The sequence below is a fragment of the Bombyx mandarina genome, chromosome 13, assembly GCF_030267445.1.
Source record: "Bombyx mandarina strain Sakado chromosome 13, ASM3026744v2".
In the NCBI taxonomy this organism is placed as follows: domain Eukaryota; kingdom Metazoa; phylum Arthropoda; class Insecta; order Lepidoptera; family Bombycidae; genus Bombyx; species Bombyx mandarina.
Window position 1 is genome coordinate 15655427 of NC_143220.1, and position 18634 is coordinate 15674060.

Genomic DNA, 18634 nt, shown 5'->3' on the forward strand with positions numbered 1-18634 from the left:
TAGCGACGCCTGCTGGACCGGGCTTTAACTAAAGCAAAAATAAAAATGAGAGTTGCGCATCTATCTCTAATATATTAAGTGTATAATCTAATATTAAGTGTATAATCTATGGTAACAACTTTACAAATCTGTGACAAATTTCAAGATTTATTAATAGAGTACAAATAGGTAGACGAGTTAGAAATCTTGTGTTATTGATTGGGTTTGGAAAATCTAATTATTCAACAATGGCTATTCTACATAGGGCCCTTTTCACTTGGTTTATATTTTTGATTTTTCTTATTTTGCTATGTCTGAGATTAGAGTCTAGAACACATTGGAATTGGTTCATCGTTTTTATTCCAATGTGGGTGTACGATAGTATTTTATTGATCTACGTACTTTTTCATATGGTATCACACTGCAGAAATGGCATTGAAAGATTTAGAGGAACCATTAATAAAAATGTGTGGTACATAGCCGCAATTGGACTGAAAATGGCTGCACAAATAATAATTTGTATAAAATTGGAATATAATAGAGTTTATTTACCTATTTATTTGGTAATGACCCCTATATGGATGCTACTGCCAGTTCTCTGTATTGAAGTGTTCATGCATTTGATCAAACACTCCAGTGGAAGTAGTAGGTATTAAAATGATTCGAAGCATACTTAATAGGAAGCAATAAATACTGTGCATTGAGGGGAAGGACATGTGACTTCATGACTGTGTAAAGATAATTATAAACTTGGCACGCATTCAGTAATACCGATGTTTGCTCTTCTCAAATGTTTTGTGGCAGCATCTGAAGTTTTGGTGATATAATAATCTTACTCAAGTGTTGAAAAACTCTATTACGTATGTTGGAAGAAGACTCATTCGTCTAGAAAATAAATAAAACTAGAAACAATGAAGATGACAATAGCTGAAGGTAATAATGCTGCATTGAACTGTGCTAGTAATGACTTCAATCATATTTTCTTATTCTGGCTCTTTAACAAAACTACAATCATAAGTTCAGGAATTGATTACAATGATAAAAAGTATAAATATGAAGTTTTATCAGGGAAACTTAATATTAATGTAAGTATTATAAAATAAGAAAAATTAGTGAATTAGTAAAAGATAAAATTCTCAAAATAGAACTGTCTGCAATGCTAATTAAGTATAATAATAAGTGTTTATTGTATATAAGGTCTGTGTTTTTTTTTTATTGCCTTTGTAGACAGACGGGCATACGGCCCACCTGATGGTGAGTGGTTACCGTCGCCCATGGACTTCAGCAATGCCAAGGGCAGAGCCAAGCCGATGCCTACCGATAATGTACCGCTGTGTAATGATTTACTTTAGAACTAGTTACCCTCAAACTTTTTGTTGTAGTAGTTTCTTAGGATAGGAAGCTCTTTGCTTATGGCCAGTCTGCATTGAAACCAATGAATGTGTTGTCAAGACTAGGTTTTAAGATTATTTATATTTTATTTATTTTATGGCAATAATTGATAGGTTGTAGTCTTATTGCATAATATTTCAAACCTCTATGGGCCCAGTGGCTGGGCTTAACACATAGTAGGGATTGCAGACGTTTTTAGCAGTGGGTCAAAATGTGGTTACTGAATATGCTACTCTGGGACGGCCTCTCTTCCTTTTACCAGACACTTTCCAGGTCAGTGCTCTCTTGGGTAGATGGGTGGCTTTTCTAATATGTGACCATTCCAATGCCACTTCTGCGTAAGGATCTCCATCTCCATTGGTGCCTGGTTGGTGATCCTCCACAGCTATTTGTTAGTTATTGTCTCAAGCCAAAAAAAATTCAAATTTTGAATATGCTACTGGATAAGAGATGTTTTCGTATTAACATGTATAAGTTGGTGTGTGCCACCACCCTTTGGCCAGCTCTAAAATTCTCCATTACTCCCACCAGTGCAGTGGTGTGTGACACTGGAAATGAAGGATTAATTTAAGTGCCACTTCCCAGCTTAAAACACGAAAATTTACACTGGTTATTCATTATATATATTTCAATATACAATATACAAGAACAATTAGAAACATAGTTAAATGAACTTTATTTATTATCATTCTCTTCAATATCAATGGTTTTACTGATGATAACTTGTGACATCAATTTATTTTATAATTTATTTTTTAATATTTTTTTACTGAACTTAATTGAGTCTTGGTAACTTGCTGACCCTTTTATAAATTACAATTTAAAAAATATGTCTTAACATTTCAGAAAGTTACTCAAGCAGATTCTGGAACCTATATGTGCATATCAAAGAGTCTTGATGGTTTACAATATGCAGTCAGTGAAGTGGAAATACTAGTCTCTAGTGCATTTACCCCTATTGATGCTGTAAAACTAGCAGCTATTATAATTTCAATAGTAGTTATTATGGGATCTGCCATACTTTACTATCAACTGAGGAAAGATTGGAAGAAATATGAGGGTAGAGCAGTAGTTGCAGGTAAAATGTTAATCTATACTAATATTATAAAGCTGACGAGTTTATTTGTTTGAACGCGCTAATCTCAGGAACTACTGATCCGATTTGAAACATTTTTTAGCCCATTTATTGAGGAAAGCTATAGGCTATATAACATCACGCTAACATCAATACAAATGGAGCACCAATAAAGAATGTTGCAAAATTGGGGTTTTTTCCGTTTTGTAAGATTCCACTGCGTGCGCTGTGGAGATGGTTAAAGTTTCGCTAAAGTAATGTATGAGAGAATTGTTCCCCTTTAAAAAATTTAAAAAAAAGTCCGTGATAGCCTATGTCTATATATTAAGGTTGGCTCACTAAAATGTTTTTTATGTTAAACAAATTTGTTCTAAAATAAAGCATTACTTGTGAAGGTGTTTTTTATAAAGATGATATTCAAATATACTTAGTCTGGCCATAAATACTGTTACAATTAAAAATAAACAAAATATTACATTTGAATTTAGAATGTCATTTTTATATGATTGCTCATTGAGTTTTCTCATTTTGGCGCCAATACATTTTGTACAATATTTTGAGATATTAAAATGGAGTGGGGCGATAAAGAGAACCGAATCGCTGTGATTGCATTACACAAAGTAGGAATGGAGCCAAATACAATTTTTAAAACTCTCCATACACTTGGTATTAGTAAAATGTTTGTGTTCCGGGCTATTAATAAGTGCAATGAGACCTCCTCTGTTTGTGACAGAAAAAGATCTGGCCGTCCACGTAGTGTTCGTACGAAAAAGGTGGTCAAAGCAGTAAGGGAAAGAATTCGAAGAAATCCTGTCCGAAAGCAAAAATTTTTTTTTATCTCGGGAGATGAAGATAGCACCTATAGTCGGATTTTTAATTAGACGAAGCCAGCTGACAGTAGCTAATGTCACTTTGTGAAATAATGTTGCTATATTTAAAGTAATAGTGATGCGTTCAGTTCTCGTTCAATCACATAAATGAACAATGAGTGTGAAGAGTTACTCATTAATTTCAAACTATAAAAGAATATTATTTATATTTTACAATAAAATTGTATTAAAGTGATCCAATATAATAATATGTTACTAGTAGTATGTAACTACAATCAGTTTTTTTTATTTTCATTACCTATGTACCTATAATTGTTATATTTTATACATCTATAGTTTCAACTATATGATACATTGGAAATAGGACAGTCTTACAAGCTTCCTCGCAATGTTTTTCTTAATGTTTAAAACACTCGGTATTCAGTACAGGTAGATACCATAGGAACATAATGTTTCGTCGAAAACTCGTTGGTATGTACAAAGCACGGCTAAAATTCGAACCCCGTGCCCGATATCGGCAGTTCGGCACACTAACTATTCACTAGACAATCGAGGCAATTTCATTAATTCAGGAGTTTTTTCAATCGTTCACTTTGTCACAACACTATTTTTATTTCATCAAAAACTGACAACACAGTAAACGTCAGTTTACTTCGTCTAATAAAAAATCCGACTTTAGAACCATGTCGAGTATTTTAAAAGATGACTTAGGACTTGCAGCCTTTAAGAGACCTACTGCTCATTTCTTAACTGATAATTTAAAAGAGAATAGGGTGGTAAAATCGAAACAACTACTGAAGCGGTACGCAAAGGGAGGTCATAGAAAATTTTTGTTTACGGATGAGATTTTTTTTACAATTGAGCAACATTTTAACAAACAAAATGACCGTATTTATGCTCAAAGCTCTAAGGAAGCTTCCCAATTAGTCGACAGAGTGCAACGTGGGCACTATCCGACTTCAGTGATGGTTTGGTGGGGTATTAGCTATGAAGGAGTGACTCAGCCATACTTTTACGTCCCTAAAACAATCCGTACGATTGGCAGTGAAAAATTTTCCCATGGAAAGAGTGCGTACTTCTATTGATAATTGGCCTCAACGTTTAAAGGGCTGTATAGCAGCCAATGGAGACCACTTCGAATAAGCTTTTTATACTTTAAATTGTTTTATATTTATGTATTAAACTAACACACTGTAAAAGTAATAAATGGTATTTGCAATAGAATTTTTTTATTTTTAATTGTAACAGTATTTATGGTCAGGCTAAGTACAATACGACCGACGTAACTTGGCGAGTCTGAGTATAGCCACAGGCACAGGTGAACTTTCGCGCATGTACACTCTTCATTTTTCTAAATCAAAATACGAATTAAAATTTCCATATACAGGGACCAAGTACAAATAAAATGAATATCAAAACACTATGAGACAGAAAGCTATAAAAATAACGTAATAAATTAAAGAGAGATAATAAAAGAATAATAAATTAAGACAGAAAGCTGTAAAAATAACGTAATTCAATTAATTCGAAAGTAAGCCCGAACACTGCCTTCAGTTGCGATCCGTTGTACTGTTCGTTGCGATACACCAGTTGCGTTAGCAACTCTAAATAAAACTGTCAACATCTATAACGCTTTCTTCTTTTTCTTTTTTAAAAAAAAACAAACAAAACAAAAATTTATTTAAACAAAAATTATGTTTGTCGACCGACGATTTAAAACACTATTATGCTTTGGTGGCATCTTTGTTAACGAATAGTATAAATGCCAAGGGACAGTTAATACTAAAACAAATTTAAACACAAACAATCTTAAAACTAAACAAAAAACTGAGCACTAAACAAAAACAGTATATAATAACAAATCAATGAAAACTTTTGTAGCCGCCCGTACTCAGGACAGAGATAGCGACACGAACACGACACTAATGCTAGCGTGTGAGTGAGACACATCACCGCGTACCGAGCATTACCGAATTTATACGATGTCAAGAAAAGGGATGTCCAATATGCGGGTTTGAGGATGTTGTTTAATCGTAATTTTTTTAAAATTGATTAAAATTTAAATAAAAAAATGTATTTATATTCCATTTTATAGAAGGTTTTAAATATTAACAAACAGTCCCTATTGTAGTAGTTGTTTATAAATAACTGATATTCAACTAAATCATGTCGTTCAACCAAGAAAATAAAGTGTTATTAGTTTTTTTTTTATTAAAGATGAAGTCTCGTCTACTAACGACAACATTCAATAAGTTTGTAAATCTATTTCGTTCAGTATCTCATAAAAACAAAAATCAATAGATTCTAAATCGATAAAAATCGATTGCGATATTTGATTGAATAAAGGGACGATTGGGTTTACACAGAGTCAATCCTAGCCTAGACCTCCGCCCCGCGCACTTCGGTCATGCCACCATTTGGTTCCAAAAACGTTTGTGCGCAGCCTTCTGCGCGAAGTTCGGACTCGCCAAGATACATCGGTCGTATTGTATACGTTATTCATTACAACATTAAAACACCCAAATCACTTCAAGATAGGCTTTGCAATTATAGATTTTTCTGGATTTCTCTAAGATCCCATCATCAGATCTTGATGTAAACAGGACCATTCGGGAAGTCTACCCTTTCGATAAAAATAAAAAAGAATTATCAAAATCGGTTCTAGCATTCTTGAGAAATCGGTGAACATAGATAAAAAATTATGGTCGAGTTGATAACTTTCTTCTTTTGGAGTTGGCTAAAAAGCGTGATTTTGGTAAAGGTACCAAAATCACGGTTTTTAACCTAATTACTATTTAAGAAAATAGCTCCTTAACATTTTATTATTCAAAAACATTTTCACTTTCTACATAAATGAAGAGGTGGGTAAAATTTAGCGTTATGCCAAAGTAACTATTCAACGCGGACGAAGTTGCGGGCAAAAGCTACTTGTTATATACAAGCAAAACTAGACTAATTCATCACTAAAATCATGAAAGTAATTGAATCAATTTAAAATAAATTATATATTTTTAATTAAAAATTAAATATTTAAGAAAAATATGTATTCTTTGCTTTTCTGAACTAAGTACTAATCTAAAGTGTAGCAAAAAATTGTATTTCCCTTTATGAGGTTTTACTGTATTTTTAATGTTACTATACTGACTTTGAAAGCCCTTATCATTTTTTATATTTTACCACATAAGTATGATGACTGACCAAATTATGGATTTAAATTTTGTTTGTAGTTGATGAACCAGATGAGGAAATAGATGGTGATGAAATATATAATCAAACTACCACTAGCATCCATGAACCTGTTGCGGGACCAAGCAGAAATCAATCATCTGAACTTCTCTATGGAATAGATAACCAAGGATTAGATACAGATTTCAATTCAGTATTTGAAAATATTCAAATTAAATCACCACATCGTAGTTTGATTTAGTTAAAAACAGTACATAAGTCAAGATGTGTGACTTAGATTTTAATACTGTAATAATTTATTTTTCCAAATACATAGTTCCAAAATAATATGCTTTTAAACAAATGTGTATAATCTATTGCCAATTACATATTATTAATTTTCAATAAGTACTAGTGTAGATAAAGAAATGATACTAGATAATAAGGATGAGTAGAATATTTAATTTCTTAAATAATTATTAAAAAATATTGTCTTCATTGGTTGTATTACTTTTATCAGGTGTGTTTTGAAATTTTCCAATAGATTGTGGTGTTGTATCGAGAGTATCGTCTTCATCATCATCACCATCAACTTCCATTTCAAATACTCTAACTTTTCGAGAACTTTTTGAAAGGATAACAGCTACTTTACGACCTCCAGAAACTGCTAATCTTGAACCGTCCATTTTCTCAAGCACTTTATAAACATTCTGTTCTAATAAAGGCGCAATATCCTTCTTTACACTTCTGTCAGTAAAAATACAAGATTTTGTGTTAATATTGAGTTCAGTAGAATTTTCCAGGAGATGTTTTACTGGTACCTGAATAAATATTGTATTTTCCTCATTTTCAGGATGTGTTGTAATAACTGACAAATATTCTGGGGAATAGAATTGTAAATCTAATAAATTTGTAGGTTCATTTTGTTGATCATCAGTGCCATTTTGAACTAAATAAGAAGAAAAGTAGCATTTCATAACTGCAATATTACAAGATCTCTCCTTTATATTGACAGCCAAAAAATAAATTCCTTCTTTTCCATTTGATATATCCAAAAAGGCAGACATCAATCGTTTATTTGTGTCATCAAAGACTTGTGAAACTCTCAAACTATTGTGCAGGTTTTTGTTCAGTTGATCTTCATGGCATCTAATATTACATAATACAGAAAAATATTTTCCTGTATCTTTATGAACGACATCAAAAACTTTAGTGATTGTCTCTATAAGATGTGCTTGCTGTTGAACTAATGAATATTTTTTGAAGTCTTTCATGGAGAAAAATGTATCATTGTCTTTAAGGAAGCAAGCATTGTCTTGAAGAAATTTATGCCATGTGTTGTCTTCATCTTCTGGCAATATTGTCAGTTCTTGATTTTGTAAATATTGCCCTAATCTTTCTAAATTAAATTTGATCAATTTATCAGGTGGTTTGTCTGAACTGTCTACTTTTACATTGTCAAAATTGTAGAGAAACTCAGCTATGTGGCTCAATTCCTGTTGATTTATTTTCACAATTTCACTTGGTGTTTGTTCATCCAGTTGTCTAACGATTACTACAAAAAGCCACCTGAAGAAAGCTTTATAGTTCCGCATCGATACATCAATAACCTGTTGTAATTCCAGACATTTGTTTAAAAATGCACAACATGCTTTTATCGCTTCTGTAACACTGCTTTCTTCTAAACCTAGAATCTGCAAAATGGTTTATATTATTTTAAAATATTTGCATCTAATCTATCGTGATTATATTATACAATGTGATATGATATTCAATAGATAAAGCAGATAAGTGTTAGAACCAACGCCCTGCTTTGTCATTGCTTCAGAAATAACACCGGGTTGTGGCTAAGTCCACGGTGGACTGCCATCACTGCGGCTTCATACACTCACTTTTTTTCTCCTACCCATGCTGATAGCCTTGAGAGGCTATTTCAGCTTGACATGTAGGTGAGCTCACGGGGCTCAAATCGGGACTGATGCTAACACTGGCCCTAGCAAAGAGCAGTGCTTCGCAGAATCAGCAACCTGATCGGAAATGCGACTCACTGAGAAAATCCGGCGAGAAACTCAGTGGGCTGTGTCTATGAGGTCACTCACACATTCGCGCAATGACCCACACAAAAAAAGCCGTCCTCTTCTTTGCCGATTTGCCGAATGTGTTGACAGAAGCAAGCAGCGCGCCATGAGTGCTAGCGGACCAAATCGTCATCGTTCAACCAGCAGGGGTACTCGAATAGGAAGGAAGTCCGAATTTTAGCACCCTAAGCGTTCCATATATTTCCATTGTGTCTCAACCAACGAGCGCTATTAGACGGTTTAACTCTGCCACGGGCCTCTAATTTTAAGCGGAAGTCTAGCGGTTTCCTCGTGACTCAAAAAAGAATCAAACCCCTGAGAATTCTGTACAGGTGTATACATATGCGATAGTATTGTTGTTGTATTTATACTAAATCTTGGATTGAATATAGTATTTCAAACGGGTTAGATACCTTACCTAGTATTTATTGATTACTGCCATAGATGCCAATGTGGACGCTGCGACCCATATTGAGTAAAGAAGTCCAAGTCTATTTTTTTATTACCAATAAGTAGCAATTTATTTACGGAATATCATTTGGCTTTAATTTTTTTTTAATGATTACCTTGTATCTGTCTTCTATCCTTGTGAGTCCTCTGAGTTCGGCTAAATGATAAACTAAACTTTGGCCAACAATATTGAGTTGTTTCAGTACCAGCTTCTGTATGGTCGAGTAACTTAATTCAACAGAATTTCCAAATTTTTTCAAGTCATTAGTAGTCAATTTTTCCAAAAGGTAAACTTGTAAATCCACTGATGGAGTACCTATCACAACAAAAGGTCGCGTTTTATTATTTTGAAATGCTTAAAACCTAAGTAAGTAACCTATTCTGTTGTGTGATCAATTATTAAGTGATAGGTTAGATATTTTTTATTAGTCTAGATCAGGGCTCAGGACCCAGACAACAGTCTATGTACAGTAATACCAAGAGGCCTGCGAGCTTACGTTAACCCTTTGGGTGCTGAGCTTATTTTCACATATTATGCAAAAAATTGTAAAAGATTTTAGAAAAAAATTGCCTCAACAAAACTTTTACTTAAAAAAATATACAAAAATCAATGCTAAATTTACAGCAAAATTAATTATTATTTACCAATATATTAACTTATTGAAAACGTTAAATATGCGCGCGCTAAGACACTTCCGTACATATCGGTACATAATACCTTTAAACAAACTGCGCTGACCGATGGTGACTGAGAGAAGGGGGCAGCAGAATGATGATGAGTCAATCTATCGACAGTTCGCGCTCAAAAGGTTAAACAAACAAAAAACGATACGTAGTTTATTGTATTTAGCGTCAGAGCGTGAATGCGCCCTAACATTGCTGATGTTCATGAATGACAGTAACTTCTTACCATCTGCCATTTGTCTTCAATGATTATCAATATAGAAGACTACATATTATCGTATGGACACAATTTAACGGCCGTCTGATGTAGTGGTAAGTGACATGGTCGCTACACAAAGGGGTCGCGGGTACGAATCCCGCCAAGGGAAAATATTTGTATGATAAATATAAAATGTCTTTTCTAGGATTATGGATGTATATTATATAATATATATATTTTTTTTATTGCCCTTGTAGGCAGACGAGCATACGGCCCACCTGATGGTGAGTGGTTACCGTCGCCCATGGACTTTAGCAATGCCAGGGGCAGAGCCAAGCCGCTGCCTACCAATAATAAAATATGTATAATAATGTGTATAATAAAAATCTTACATTTATTTCCGTTATCTGATACCTGTAACACCAGCTCTTTACGAACTTAACACGGGACCAGTTAACGTGGCGTGATCGTTAGTAAATATTTAGTCATTTATTATTAAAAAAATATATTTAGAAAAGCAAGAAGTAGTACAGACCTAACATGAGCAGTTCTAATAGATCAGCTGAAACCCCTCCCTCGTGCACAGATGAAGCGTAATATGCCATTTTAGTATCCATTTCAAGCAATATATGTTCCCATGCTTCAGTAATTGAAATCATCGTTTGATCAAGTTGAGTCATCAGCTGAACAATTTGTCCATGTTTGTGTGCTACCGTGTTTATTTCATCGGCGTATGCAGATAATACGCCAGTGTTAACAATAGCCAAAAAAACATTGTTTGTCAATCTATCCACATAAAGAACTTGCATGACACTGAAGTCATCTGACATATTTACGTCTAACACTTTGTACTCTCCAAAATCATCTTTGGCCACTTCTGCCAGTTGAATAGTTCCATACGGATACCTGCCATACATGTTCAGGTAAATGTTGCCTGTTCCGTATCCGACAATTAACATGTTCAGTTGTGTGGGACTCTGTATGTACTTGCAATCTTTGTTGTCTTCATGACTGTTTTTGTATCCACTCGACATTGGAACTTTTTGTAAAAATATTGAGGCATCATCCTGAAATAATGATCAATGACATACTTAAATAAATTAATTTTAAACACGACTTGAAAACCTACTTTCGCGGAAACTTAAAGTACCTATTGTTGTGAAACGCAAAATAATTCGAATAAGTGGTAGTTTTCCAATTACAGAGCATAATGCGACTCAGTGGCGCACAATGCCGAATTATGCTGAAGCATAATTGGAACGTGAATTAGTTTTCAAATGCATCAGCAGAGTGCGCTAAGTTAGCACAGTTTTAATTAACATTGATTATTTCTAAGAAACTACGACGAAACGAAAGCCTTAAACAAAATTTCGATCAATGCCAACTTAAAGAAAAACACTTGTCAATTTTCTGTCACTGAGTCGGTATCGATTGCGAGTAGCACGCGAGAGCAGTACTTTAGAGAGTGCTCGATTGTGCGAAGCGTTGCTGTAGTTGGAACATTCAACGTTGAGCATTATGCCGCATAATGCGCTCTTGTGCTGTAATTGGAAAACTACCGGTATCGATTGCGAGTATCACGCGAGAGCAGTACTTTTGCAGCAGCAGAGCAGTGGTTTTAATTAATTAAACAATTTTGATAAAAAGATAAATCTTGCTTCTCACTTCAACCCCAAGCTACGTGGCGTAAGCCAAGCTTTTTTAAACAATTACTTTAAATCCAACCATTTTTAGTTAGTTTACAACTTCCAAATGACATCCAATAGTTTTCGAGTTTATTAGAATATATTCATAACGTTTTGTGTGTTACTTGATTAGGGAGTCATAAAAAAAACAAGGGACAGTCCTCGAGGGTTCAGAACAAAATTAACTAGGTATATTTACTATAAAAGCTCTTTATTCGCGTTTTCGCAATTTGCGAATTTAAAAAATGCGCCCTAATTTCGACATTCGCGGGTAAAGATTTCTTCATTTAAAAACGCGTCGTTAAATGGACTTATAAAAAAGTAAAATAAGCCTTATTACAACTTTGCCTAAAAATGCTTCTATGTTGTCACCTAGGAACGTTTTCCCTATAATCCCATATATTACATTCTTTAGGCCACGACGACTTGATTAGCTCTCTAGAGGGTGGATATACAGTCTGTTTACTGGTGGTAGGACCTCTTGTGAGTCTGCACGGGTAGGTAACACCACCCCGCCTATTTCTGCCGTGACGCAGTAATGTGTTTCAGTTTGAGGGTGGGGCAGCTGTTGTAACTATACTGAGACCTTAGAACTTATATCTGACGGTGGGTGGCGATTACGGTGGGTGGGGTAGATTTCTATGGGTTCCAGTAACCACTCAACACCAGGTGGGCTGTGAGCTCGTCCACCCATCTAAGCAATAAAAATAAAATGATAATGATCATCTGTGTGAAATCATCAGCTGTGTGGGGGCAGTGTGCGATCATTTGCTATGTAAATTACATACTATTTTATATTCACTGTATCTATTTTCGAAGCTAACGAAACTTATACTGTACATGGTTCAAATCAGTTCATACCTATTTTCTTTAAATTTCTTATTTTATTTTTATTTTATTTATTTATTTATGTACACACAGAAAACAAGACACAGTACAGAGTAATAGGAAAATTATGTACAAAGGCACTGCTTATTTCTTTGAGAAATCTCTTCCAGCAGACCTGCGAGAGGATAATGAGAATAATAATAAAAAGTGATAAGTGTGTGTAGAACAAATAACACATAACTAAAATAACAAATACAACATGAGAATTATAGCACATACACAAAGCAAATATTATAAGTAACACAGTAACACTCGTATATACGAAGAGTATAGAACCATGATCATTCGGTTGATGAGAGATAAAATTGTTTGACCTTGTATTTAAAAACAGAAACAGACTTGCAAACTCGAATGTCAGCCGGCAACGAATTCCACAGTCTGACCGCGTGCACAATAAAGGAGTGAGAATAGAAATTGGTTTTGTGGGAAGGGAATAACAAAACAGAACGTTGGTTGGACCTGCAGGGAGCATCAGGAGAACGAATGAAAGAGAATCGCTCACGTAAATATAAGGGAGAAGTGGGCTTATGTAGGATATTGAATAGGAGACATAATATTCGAGTATTCCTACGAAGGCGTATAGGGAGCCATTTAAGTTCTTTGCGAAAATGAGAAACATGATCGAATTTTCTGAGATTGTATATAAAACGGATACATAGATTTTGCATCCTCTCAAGCTTGTTTGAGAGCTCCTCAGTGGCATCCAAGTAGCAGGCATCGGCGTAATCAATTATGGGTAGAATGAGAGCTTGGACGAGAGATATTTTTGTATGCTGAGGTAAGAAGCCCTGCAGACATCTCAACGAGTGCAAGGCAAAGTGCACCTTCCTACTAATCTCAGCAACGTGAGAACTCCACGAAAGATGTCGATCTACAATAACACCCAGGTTTTTAACTGAATCGGTTAGAGTTATTTGAGTCCCATCCAAATAAATTGGGGGAGTATAGGATCGCTGAGTCTACTGCGCAGTTGTTTACCCCCTATAATGATAGCCTGTGATTTTCCCGGATTAATGTGCAGACCGTAGGCTTTTGCCCATTCACTGATAGACTTCAGATCATTGTTCATCGCAGCAATAGCCGATTCAACTTCAGGCTCCGAGAAGTGGCGATATAGCTGGAGATCGTCTGCGTAGAGGTGGAATTTAGAAGATATAAGCCTAGTGACAGAGTTTATAAACACAGAAAACAGAAGAGGAGAAAGAACACCACCTTGGGGAACGCCCGCACTGACGTTCTGCCAATCCGAGAAAGTCTCGTCAAGACGGACACATTGCGAGCGCCCCCGAAGGTAACTATCAAACCAGTTAATAGCAGACGAGGAGATATTGTTTGATTTGAGTATTTCGAGCAGAACATCGAAGTCAACAGAGTTAAAAGCGCTGCTGAAATCTAACAACACTAATAAAGTTAGTTGTTTGTTTTCCATGGCCCAGCGAATGTCATCGGTCACTTTTAGAAGAGCTGTAACCGTGCTGTGGCCCTTGCGAAAACCAGATTGGAAGGAGCTAAGAAGATTGTGGGAGAGGAGAAAAGACGACAGCTGACGGTGGACAATGTGCTCAAGGACTTTGGAAAGAAAAGGAAGTATAGATATAGGCCGGAACTGAGATGGCAAAATAGGATTAGGGCTTTTTGGGATAGGAACAACGTAGGCTTGTTTCCAAGAATCGGGAAAGTTGCTAGAGGTAAAGGAAAAATTGAAAATATGGGTAAGTATAGGTGCTACCGTTGGAAGAATTAGGGCAATCATTTTAGAGCATACGTTATCAATTCCAACAGCCGTGGATGAGATGGAGAAAAAGGAATTACGGACATCAGCAACCGAGACTGGACTTAAGTCAAAAATAGGGATCTGGGGTACGGATAGACTAGAAATCTTAAGCAACGTGGCCGTCTTTGACGAATCACTGAGTGACACAGGAGGGAGAGAAAAATGCTTATTGAGGGCGCACAAGTCAGTATCCTTGACAGAAGAGACGGGAGTTTTGCCAATGCCGACAGATTTAAGGAATCTCCAAGTATGAGCAGGGCTGCGATTTTCAAGTGATTTGTGAAAGTAAAGTCTTTTAGCATCTCTGCACAAACGGTTGCACCGGTTGCGCAGTGCTTTGTACATGGCCAGGCTGTGTTCAGTGGGGCAACGTTTGTATCTTCTTTTGGCTTTGTCCCTGCGAGCCATCAGAGTTTTAATATCCGGCGTTAACCACGGTGCAGGTTTATGTTTAATTCGAACTCGACGGACGGGGGCATGCTGATCAAACAAACTGATTACCTTATAATTAAAAGAATTGACCATGTCGTTAATGTTATGGTGTTCAAGAATACACGACCAGTCGGTATTATTTACATCCCGTCGCAACGCTCCCAGATCAATACCCTTGTAATTGCGAAGTAGGAGAAATTGTGAATTACGTTTAGGGGGTCGAACACGATAGGAGAGATAAATCAAGTCATGATAAGAAAAGGAAGCGGAGAGTTGACCATGAGTGATAACATTATCAGGAGAAGATACTATCATGAGATCAAGTAAAGAAGGAGTACAATTAGGAGAAAAATGAGTAGCAGAAGATGGTAAGACCTGAAGGTTAAAAGAAGACAGTAAAGATAGAAGTTGACGAGATCGGTAGTTGTTTTTGATGAGGCAAGTGTTGAAGTCTCCCATAATGATTACATGATTGTAATTTGAGCAGAGTTCGAGCAAAACAGAATCAAGAGAATTGAAATAATCAATATTGAGGTTAGGGCTATAGAAAACACCAAGTAGGAGTTTAGAGTGAAATATGGAGATCTCAAGAAAAATAAATTCAGCGGATTCGGAATAAGGAGAGGGTGACGCATTTATAACCTTAAATGGAATTTCAGCACGCAGGTAGATAGCCACGCCACCGCCCCCCTTCTCGGTTCGGTAATTTCTGATCAGTACGAATCCAGGGAGTGAAAAAAATTAAGAAGGAAGAGAGGGTTTTAAAAAAGATTCAGTAATAAGTATGACGTCAAGCGGAGAGTTGCTAAATGAGGACAGAAGGTCAGTATAATGACTAGGAACACTTTGAGCATTAATGTGGGCTATATTAAGATTATTGGAATAAGTAGAAAAACATTGGGCGATCCGATCATGTAGGGTCAGAACTGTGGAAGAGCTACTATTCACACTGACAAAACTATCAGATGAAGAGGTACACGAAAAGAAACTATCATTGAGATCAAGTAAATCATCAGTTTCATACATTGATATGTTAATAGATTTCAGACGTGCACAATTAAGACGTGTATGTGTATATGCAGAAGATCCAAAGTGGAACTTAAATAAAATAAAAAAAAAAACCAAATTAATCAATTACCCAGTGGATTACCTTACCAACTCGCTGGTTTAGTGGCAGAGATTGAACAGAGAAAAATTAAAGACAACTTAAATTATATGCTTGCTAGACACAAAAGAAATTAGCATTTAAAAAAAAAAAGTACGTAAATTATAAAGTACATAGTAAAAGGACATGGTTTCTTATTGGCTACATACTTTAGATTTGTTTGAGAGACTTTTTTGGAATTTTAATAACTTTTTTATTGTAATTATAATTTCTAATATAATTTACTAGTCGTCTTATGAGTTTCGCAGTAATTACTATGGCAATTTTTTATGTATTTTTATATTTTATTTCACAAAAACCAATCTTATGAAGTATATTCAGGCAGACAGGCTGTTAGAATTTACCAGTAACTGCCACAGGGTGTTAGAATTTACCTAAGCCCATAAATATCATAATATCACTGCCCACTTTGAGACATGACGTTGAAGATCAGTTGCATAATAGCTGACCCACCCTTCCCCCAAGATAGGATCTCAGAGAGTTTGTCTGCTTATCTAGAGCTATATGAATAAAAACTCCTAATAGACGAACGCTGAAAGAATGTATACACTTGACCAAATGAGCTGGTCCTCTATGTGCTGGTGGTGATATATCTAATGATGACACAATTTTTTTCTGACTGCAAAAAAATTGGACATTGCTCTACTCTTTGAAACCGCAAATATTAAACATATTTAGGTTCCTTAGATTTCTAGTCCTTATTTATACATATATCTACTAAATTTATAAGCTATAACTTTGAATCACTCACATATAAATTATATTCAGTGGCACTTTGCAAAATGTCAGTTCGTATTGCCCATACAATACAAGAAATGCCGCTATACTTAGCAGTATCAAGTTCATCTGTGACTTCTAGTTCCAATTCATACTTATCAATTATACCCTTGTCTTCAACACTAACTGTATAAATAATTCCTAAATTGTATCCAATAGCTAGAGCCTGAAACCATTTACCACAAAATTTTAGATTTAGAATTAAATACAGTTCAGTAGGTACTGTTACTTGGTATTTTAGTGCTTTATTTAATACCTTTCCATCAGGTCTCCAAGCCATCGCTTGTACACAACCATTTTCTTTTGGAGGTGGTAAGCTCCATACTTTTTGCCAATGCAATCTATGTATTTGGACTTCACCTGAAATAAAAATAAATAAAAGTTAACAGCTTAAGCTTACAGCCTGTCTTACATTAACTAATCACCACTGCTACATCTTTTAGGAAAGTTTACAGTTAGTTGTGTGACTTATATTCTTAATCTATCTAAAACAGCAAAAAAACCAGACCCTAATGCAAACTCAAGTTTAAGTCTTGTCATCGTAAACTAACACAACTAATGATGATGCAGATCCTAGAAACTTCTAACATGGCAGTCCCGTAAACTCTGAACAGACCATTATCCTGCCCTAGAGCTGACTGCAAATTGAATCAACAGCAAACAAAAGCACATCTGTTAGACTGGACTGAATTCATTGTAGTCTAAAGACTCTACCAAGGGCTAAGTAGATTTAAAAATAAAAAAACTGGCTTTATGTACAAGAAAAATTACATTAACGCGATAAAATTGAAGATATAATGCATTCAGTCTGAATCATACAATCGATGTGCTCATAGTTTTGAAAGAATAAATTTTTAAAGTTAGATGACGAATTGAGATCTGTCATACCTTTATTATTACTTAATGCTAGCAAATCCAGACGGTTACTCCAGACCATAAGATCAACTTGATAGGGCACATGCCTCTCTCCAACTTGCCTCATACCACAATGCATTTTACTTGTAGTTAAATCACATGTACTACTCTGAAGTCAACAATGTTGACAATTGAGGGTTCGGCATCGGCAGTATTATGATTGATATCTTATGTTTTATTAGAGTTTAAAGACTGGTCATAATTAACTGATTGATGTTACTAGTAATCGTCGTGCCAAATTTTTTGAAGAGATTGCTGTGTATACAACATATTTGGGAACATTCCGAGAATATTAATTATTTGAATACATGTGTTAATATTAGGCTGTTTTCAATTTCCAGTGTAAGAAAAGTAGTTTGGTTGATTATTTTAACATTATTTGAATTATTTTTTGCCGGACTAGCGTATGTCATATTTTTTAAGGGATTTGACCTGGTAACTGAGACCTTTAAGTCATGTCTTATTTAAATGTATATAATATTCATATTTTTATGAAAAATGATATTATGGAGTGAAATGAAATGAAGATGATTAATTTGAGACATTAATCAACTGGGATAAAATTAAATGAGATGAAATATAATCTCAGTAAAATGGTGGTCATTTACTAAGATTTTTTCAGTGGACTTTTTGGAGGACCCCGAGAAGTTGCGTCCAGCGGCTTTGTTTCATTTTCCCAAATTTGTGCACTTTCACAGATATTAAACAGTTAATAAACCACCGCTATTACACATTTAAACCTGAAGAAACACTAAATAGACAAAATAAAACAAATCACACAACTTCACTCCTCGCGTTCCCGCCAAAAAGTCCGCGTGTGTCATAGATAATGCACATCCACAGATTAAACAAATAATACAATTTGAGATTTTTTCAAAGGTACATTTTGTGACCTGGTAACTGAGACCTTTAAGTCACGTCTTATTTTAATTTATATTAATATTTTTCCGAAAACTGATAATATGAAGTGAAATGAAACAAACATGATTACTTAAGACATTAATCAACTGGGATGAAATTAAATGACATATGGGATGAAATATAATCACAGTAAAATGCTGGTCATTTACTAAGATTTTTTCAGTGGACTTTTTGAAGGATCCCGAGAAGTTACGTTCAGCGGCTTTGTTTCATTATAGGCGAATT

The 18634-nt window shown here is 35.1% G+C and overlaps 3 protein-coding genes across 3 annotated transcripts; 2 read left to right on the plus strand and 1 right to left on the minus strand.

Annotated features, from left to right (window-relative positions):
- The first annotated feature begins 227 nt into the window (after positions 1–227).
- On the plus strand, positions 228–635 carry LOC149501682 (transmembrane protein 60-like). The gene has a single exon (XM_089732559.1). The coding sequence runs from the start codon at positions 228–230 to the stop codon at positions 633–635; it is 408 nt and encodes a 135-aa protein (XP_089588685.1).
- Positions 636–772: 137 nt separating this feature from the next.
- On the plus strand, positions 773–6939 carry LOC114245031 (uncharacterized). The gene is made up of 3 exons (XM_028177034.2): positions 773–1064; positions 2218–2449; positions 6504–6939. Exons 1-3 carry the CDS (start codon positions 891–893, stop codon positions 6701–6703), a joined length of 606 nt encoding a protein of 201 aa, XP_028032835.2. The 5' UTR covers positions 773–890; the 3' UTR covers positions 6704–6939.
- On the minus strand, positions 6884–18335 carry APC4 (anaphase-promoting complex subunit 4). The gene is made up of 6 exons (XM_028177018.2): positions 17462–18335; positions 16830–16933; positions 16548–16739; positions 10388–10919; positions 9086–9285; positions 6884–8135 (listed from the first exon to the last, which is right to left on the minus strand). Exons 1-6 carry the CDS (start codon positions 17565–17567, stop codon positions 6921–6923), a joined length of 2349 nt encoding a protein of 782 aa, XP_028032819.2. The 5' UTR covers positions 17568–18335; the 3' UTR covers positions 6884–6920.
- Between the last annotated feature and the right edge of the window lie 299 nt (positions 18336–18634).